The sequence below is a fragment of the Ranitomeya imitator genome, chromosome 5, assembly GCF_032444005.1.
Source record: "Ranitomeya imitator isolate aRanImi1 chromosome 5, aRanImi1.pri, whole genome shotgun sequence".
NCBI classification, from domain to species: domain Eukaryota; kingdom Metazoa; phylum Chordata; class Amphibia; order Anura; family Dendrobatidae; genus Ranitomeya; species Ranitomeya imitator.
This window is the reverse complement of record NC_091286.1, coordinates 610,403,877-610,411,436: the sequence shown is the minus strand read 5'-3', so window position 1 is coordinate 610,411,436 and position 7,560 is coordinate 610,403,877. Positions and strand designations below refer to the sequence as shown.

The 7,560-nt window shown below is 48.9% G+C and overlaps 1 protein-coding gene across 1 annotated transcript in view; it reads left to right on the top strand.

The window, feature by feature from the left end:
- Nucleotides 1–7,560, top strand: part of LOC138638604 (ribonuclease H1-like) — a 176,061-nt gene that overhangs the window by 131,708 nt on the left and 36,793 nt on the right. The window contains exon 6 of the mRNA XM_069728045.1: nucleotides 4,722–4,846. Within this exon, the coding sequence (XP_069584146.1) occupies nucleotides 4,722–4,846 (125 nt within the window). The remainder of the gene's footprint in view (nucleotides 1–4,721; nucleotides 4,847–7,560) is intronic.

Below are 7,560 nucleotides of genomic sequence, written 5' to 3'. Positions count from 1 at the left end.
CTCACCTTCACCTTCGGAGAGGCCAAGGAAAAGGCCGAGGGTCGAGTACTCTTCCGTGGACTCATCATCCTGTGGGTCGGAGGTAGAGGAGGAAGATGAGAATAGAGATCCCCCGGAGAAAGGGAGAAGATATTTGTTCTCCGCCACAGACACAGGGGAGCTGTTGGAAGCAGTGCGGCATACCATGCAGATTGAGGAGCCGCAGCCATCTTGCTCCGTTCAAGATGAAATGTTTGGGGGCTTGCGCTCACAGACCTCTAAAGTCTTCCCTGTGAACTCCCATATCAGATCTATGATTCTGGAGGAATGGGAGGAAGCCGAGAAAAGATTGACTATCCCTAAGGACTTCAGACTTCGCTTGCCGTTCGATCCAGATGAAGTAAAAGAGTGGGTCGATATACCAAAGATTGACATACCTTTGGCTAAAGTGTCCAAAAGGACGGCGATTCCGTTTCAAGACTCTTCCAATTTAAAAGAACCCATGGACAGGAAGGCAGATGACCTTCTAAAAAGGGCCTGGGAGAGTTCCTCGGCGATTATTGGGGCTAATATTGCAGCGACATCAGTGGCCCGCTCCATGGACCTATGGCTAGATGATCTTCAAGATCAGCTGGTAGCCAAGACTCAGAAACTATTCTAAAGTCCCTACCCTTGCTGAAACTAGCAACTACCTTCTTGGCAGACGCATCTGCAGAATCGGTCAGATTCGCGGCTAGAGGTCAATCTCTAACGCAGCCCGTAGAGCTATTTGGCTTAAGAGCTGGTCGGGGGACATGCACTCTAAAAATTCGGTCTACCATCCCTCTGTTGGGAAAAGTCATGGTAATGTGCACTCTAGACTTAGATTTATCTAAGTCATCAGAGGTTCCTGCGGTTCGCGGTAATCTTGGAAGGAAAGATCTTCCATTTCCAATTCCGCTGTCTCCCCTTCGGCCTGGCTTCCGCTCCCAGGGTTTTTACAAAACTTATGGTGGAAGTAGTCGCTTTCCTGAGGAATCAGGATATAATGGTGGTTCCCTACTTAGACGACTTCTTAATAGCCGCAGACTCCGAAGTCCAGCTCAGGATCAACTGTCAGTCCCTCATCTCAACGCTAGAGAATCTGGGATGGATTATAAATTGGGGGAAATCAGATCTAATCCCAAAACCCAGAATAAAATTCTTGGGAGTCATGCTCGATTCACAAGCAAGAATGTCCTTTCTTCCAGAAGACAGGCTAAAGGGCATAATACAGAAGATCTGTCACTTTTCTCGAGGCCGAAATACGATCAGAGATGGGATGAAAATACTAGGTCTGAAGACGGCCTGTATTCCTTGCGTAAGATGGAGCCAGTTTCATTCTCGACAGCTTCAGAGGGGAGTTCTGAGGAGCTGGAACAGAAGACAGAATTCACTAAACCGGACCCTGAGCCTTACTCCGCAGGTCAAAAGATCTCCGGTGTGGTGGACTCTTCCCAGAAACCTCCGACTGGGGGCGCCATGGCTTCAGACACCAAGCGTATCAGTTACAACAGATGCCAGTCAGCTCGGTTGGGGAGGTCATGTACTGGGAAGATATTTTCAAGGTCGCTGGGAAAAGGAAGACGGCAACCAGTCATCGAACCACAGAGAACTACAGGTGGTTTGGGAGGTCTTGACGGCAGCGCAGCATCTGCTGCAGAACAAACACGTGAAGGTCTTCTCAGACAACACGACAACGGTAGCCTTCCTGCGGCATCAAGGAGGTCCAAGACATCTGGCGTTACAAGACCTGGCGGAACGGATATTCAGGTGGGCAGAAAGGTCGGTTCTGTTTAATGTTTGTCAACCACCAGGGGGGACTCTGAGTTCTCGGCCAAGGTTTCCAAGATCCTCCATTGGGCAGAGGCAATGGTCCTGGTGATATCCGCGGTGCATATCCCCGGTGTGGACAATTGGGCCGCCGACTTCCTCAGCCACATGGGCCTCGCTGCAGGGGAATGGTCCTTGCTTCAGGAGGTCTTCCATCAGATTTTTCTTCGATGGGGGATTTTGTAAGTGGACCTCACGGCATCCCGAATGAACAGGAAGGTCCCTCGGGTCGTCCCAAGGTCCCGCGATCCCCTCGCAGTGGCGTCAACGCTCTGGCCATTCCTGGTCGCAGTTCGTGCTCCCCTGTTTCCACCCCTGCCCTTGTTTCCCAAGCTGTTGAAAAAGATCAAGGCGGAAGGAGTGCTGGTCATTCTAGTCCGGATTGGCCCAGGAGATCTTGTTTTGCAGAGATCGTCAATCTTCTCGAGGACGCCCCTGGTGGCTTCCAGACAGACCCGATCTGCTTTCTTAGGGGCCGATCTGCCTCCCGAATTCTGGGTCGCTTAGTTTAACGGCGTGGCTGCTGAGACCACAGTTCTAAGAGCGTCCAGCCTTTCAGATCGGGTGAGTCACATTTTGATCCAGACTAGGAAGCCTTCGTCTTCCAGGGTCTACTATCATACCTGGAAGGCTTACCCCCGTTGGTGCGAGTCCAACTTCATTTCACCTATGTCCTTTTCTTCTTCCTTCCATTTTGGCCTTACTTCAGGCAGGACTGGATGCGGGTCTTGCCCTTATTTCCCTAAAGGACCAGGTTTCTGCGCCCTCCATCCTCTTCCAGAAGATATCTTCTCGTCCACAGGTCAAGACCTTCCTTCAGGGAGTAGCTCATACCATTCCTCCGTACAGGGCTCCTGTTGATTCATGGGATCTTAATCTTGTCTGGAGGTTCTGAGGGGTTCCCCCTTAGAACTGACAGGGAGACCTCCCTGAGAGGCTCAATCTTAGAAGGTGTCCTTTCTTGTGGCCATCGCCATTGTCCGGCGCTTTTTTGAGTTGGCGGCCCTTTCTTGCTGACCTCCTTTCCTGGTTATCCACCAGGACAAGGTGGTCCGGAGGCCTCCGTCTTCCTAAGGTGGTTTCCACCTTCCACCTCAACGAGGACATCGTTCTCTCTTCCTTTTGTCCAGCTCCGACTCATCCTCTGGAGCGATCGTTGAACAAGCTGGACCTCATCACGGCAGTAAGGATTTACCTGGCCAGAACGGCCTCTTTCTGGAAGACTGATTCCCTTTTTGTCATTCCAAATGGTACGCATAGAGGCTTGCCGGCTTCCAAGGCAACTATTGCTCGCTGGATCAGAACGGCGTTCTGGAGGCTTACCGGATCAAGAACAGAGTCCCCCCCAACCCCCCCCCCCGGGATTGAGGCTCACTCTACCCGGGCAGTCGGCGCCTCCTGGACGGTGCACTACAGGGCTTCCGCCCTACAGCTTTGCAAAGCGGCAACCTGGTCTTCCATCCACACGTTCGCCAAATTTTACAAGGTCCATACCTACACTTCAGCAGACGCCAGCCTAGACAGAAGGATCTTACAGGCGGCAGTGGTGAGTCCTCTGACCTGATGGAAGTCTGTTTTTCCCACCCCAGGGACTGCTTTGGGATGTCCCATGGTTCCTGTCCCCCAATGAGGCGATAGAGAAAACAGGATTTTTGGTTGCTTACCGTAAAATCCATTTCTCGGAGCCTTCATTGGGGGACACAGCACCCTCCCATGTTATTCAATTTCTGTGGATCTATGTTCTATGACTGTTCTCATGTTTACAGTTCTCACGTTTGTGATTATTACAATCTTATTGTTTTTCTCCTGCTTTCTCACTAACTGAAGTTCATAATGCCAGTCGGTGGGGTGTACACTGCAGAGGAGGAGCTAACTTTTTTGTGTGCATAGTGTCAGCTTCCTAGTGGCAGCAGCATACACCCATGGTTCCTGTGTCCCCCAATGAAGGCCCCGAGAAGCGGATTTTACGGTAAGCAACCAAAAATCCTGTTTTTACCACCTCAGAAGTCAGCGACATTTAACAGGCCGCTATAGCCGACACTCTAAGGCCGTTATTTGGCCCATGTATTGCCATGGCAAACATCAGGACCACACAATAATAATCTTAGGGTGCCAATGGGGATAAAGAAGACCCCACACTCTGTTAGGGTACCGTCACACTGAAACGACGCTGCAGCGATACGACAACGATGTCGATCGCTGCAGCGTCGTTGTGTGGTCGCTGGGGAGCTGTCACACACAGCTCTCCAGCGACCAACGATCCTGAAGTCCTTGGGTAACCAGGGTAAACATCGGGTTACAAAGCGCAGGGCCGCGCTTAGTAACCTGATGTTTACCCTGGTTACCAGCGTAAACGTAAAAAAAACAAACACTACATACTTACCTTCCGTGTCTGTCCCCTCGGCATCACACACGCCGATTCAGCGATGTCAGCGGGAGATCCAGCGACGAAATAAAGTTTCAAATGATCTGCTACGATGTACGATTCTCAGCGGGGTCCCTGATCGCAGTAGCGTGTCAGACACGGCGAGATCGTAAGGATATCGCTGGAACGTCGTGGATCGTGCCGTCCTAGCGACCAAAGTGCCACTGTGTGACGGTACCCTTAACCATTTATATGATGTAGTCACTGAAAGCATCGAAGAGGGTGAAACCGTTTTGGATAGTGCCAACACTGATCATGGCTGATACATTACATTAAGTTGTCAGTTATAGAGTGCAGCTGACAGCTGCTGGATTGTCATCTGTATGGGGATGCTATTCTCTTATATCGTAGGTCAGTAAAAAGACTTATTGGCGGTCATTAAGGGGTTAAATATAATAAAAATTATTGCAATGTCTGCAAAAGAGACAAGTTCCTTTTAACTCTGCAATCTGTACTTATGATTCAGGTATGACTGAATGGATGCCAAGATGGAAAGAAAACGGCTGGAAAACTTACACTGGTGGAGATGTGGCCAATAAGGCAGAATTTCAGGCGCTTGATCGTTTGTGTGACGGTATTGATGTTAATTGGGTAAGTTAGTCGTGTTATCCCTCTTTTTCCTAAGCCGTTATTACAAAGAAGCACGTAGAGGATTTTGTTTGGATCTTGTCTGAATTGCTAATCGGGTAGGATTTGGGATAACTTTGTTTTTTCTGGGAGTCCGACCGATGGAACACCCCGATCCCTAGAGTGGTTTCCAGGACCCTGATCTTGAATGGATGAAGCAGACTTGAGGTGTAAACTCAATCCCTTCAATTATTAATGGAGTAGAGATTGAGCATGCGCACCTGGACCTCCAGTCAACAATGCCTGTGCTTTTGGTTCCTGACACTCATTCTGAGAATTTCTGGGGGTCTTAGTCGTAGCCCTGGTGATCAGGAAGTTATTCTGTTTCCTATGGATGGGAAATAAAACCCTTTATTCACAGATCGCTGTCAATCCAACAATGGTTTGGTTGATCGTTTGGCCTGGCAGATGTCTTCTGACTGATCCATACACAGGAGCACTCTTGAGAGCGCAGACGCCTGGTGGTGGCTCATCTCACCAAGATTAAAAGAATTAGCAGTCCAATATTGTACATGTACCATGTCCTTATCTACCACAATGTCATATGGCAGGAAAGTCTCGAGGTTCCCATAAACTGGAAAACACTCAGAATTTATACTATATTAAACAGCTGTCAGAAAGTTAGTGTAAGGGGTTTTCCAATAAACCCCTGTCCCCTGCTGCAGTTTGTGTAAAAACAAACAATGCCTTCGGTTTCACATGTCAGTGCATCCGGTACGAGTAGTGACAGTTTTCTCACATACCTGAGACACTGACACACGTAGATGTCAGCGTGTTTTGACGGTCCGTGTGCAAAGCACGCAGACATGTCCCTTTTTACCTGGACACACAGCCTGCCAAACGTCCCGCACACTGAGAACAATGTACACTGTCCTCCGTGTGCATGGACGGCAGCGGGGGAAGTAGCACTACTGTAAGCTGCTGTTACCCAGTGTGTGATGCTGAACACAGCTTTTATCCATTGTCCCCTGCTCTGCCGGCGAGCAGAGGACAATGAATGAATGAAAGAAAAAAACGACTTGGGGTCACCCCAATATTTTACAACCAACCTGGCAATACTCACAGGTGCGGGCTGCTATTCTCAGGCTAGTAAGGAGACATGGATATGGCCCCCCCAGCCTAAAACCAGCAGCCCGCAGCTGCCCAGAAAAGGCACATATACTTGATGCCCCAATTCTGGAGCTTTGCCCAGTTCTTCCCACTTGCCCTGTCTGTAGCGGTGGCAAGTGGGGTAATCGTGGGTTAATTTCTCCTTCCTATTGTAAGGTGACATTAAGCCGGCTTAGTAATGGAGACTTGTCAATAAGACCCCTTTCCATTACTAATCCTATAGGTAGTAAAGGGTTAATCACACACCACACAGTAAGTCTTTTAACCCTCCGTCAGGCGCAATATAGATTCTCGTCAGTTCAGGCGCAATGTGCCTGACAAGCACAGGTCAGAAAACCACCTATAGTAGCTACATATTTCAATTTCAGGACTATAAAAGTAGTCAGTGACCTTCATAGGAATGTATTAAAAGAGATTCAAATCAGATGCAAAAAACCCATTTATTAACCATAAACTTATTAAAACTAAAAGTACCACTTTTCGGTAGTACCGCCAAATAGGCTCCAGTTATCTTTACTTAACTATTGCTTAAATGTAAAATTATGGAAAAAAACTTAAAGGATATTGCACTTAGATTATTTTCTACTCCTCTTCAGTGGTTTCAATTGCAGCAGAAGCAGCACAGGTACACTTAGAAAAGCAAGGCTGGCAGACGAAAGTTGCATGGGAAAGGCAGATTGATTCTTTACATATTTTGCAGTCATATTTAGAAAGCCTTCTCAAACCAGATACAAATGAGCAGGTAGTACAACTGCGTCTTTTAGAAGGTGGTAGAGTCGGTGTTTGTTCTGGAACGTCCTTGGGACGATATCTCTTCAACCGGTGTTGCAGGGCAAGGGGCATTCCAACCGTCTTTGTACTTCTAAAGGTACCGTCACACTAGACGATATCGCTAGCGATCCGTGACGTTGCAGCGTCCTCGCTAGCGATATCGTCCAGTGTGACAGGCAGCAGCGATCAGGCCCCTGCTGTGCTGTCGCTGGTCGGGGAAGAAAGTCCAGAACTTTATCCTTATTTATTTTAGAAATAACACACTATCAATTGCAAAAAAGTGCTGTATGCACTTAAAAGAGGACAACAGGAAGGAGACATGACGATAGCCAAGCACAGGCGGAGGAAAGAAAATAAATATACATCCCTTTTGATTTAGCAATAATGGTAAGACAATGATCTCTATATGCAGGGTCCAGCCGGTATCCCCTTAGAAAAAGTAGCGCAAATACACTGCATTAAATACAGCAAATGATGGATCAGTCTTACCCATTGCGGTCATGTGAATAAAGTGCCCCCTCCTTGCTTGGCGCCCCCGGACGCACGTTTTGCGTATTCGCTTTCTCAGCAGGGTTCACTAATGGCCAGTCTCTCGTGCTGTTTAAATGGCCGTGAAACAGGAAATGGAGCCAGGAAGACTGCGCATGCGCGGTGGCGCCCGGGGCGCGTCACCGCTGGAGCAGTCACAGCAGGGCGGGCGTGAGGCGGAAGTCCGCCCATAGACGTCATGTGACGCGCGCCCCGCTGTTACAGTCCTCTATCCCCCTCACCCGCCGACCCCACCGCCGATCATGACT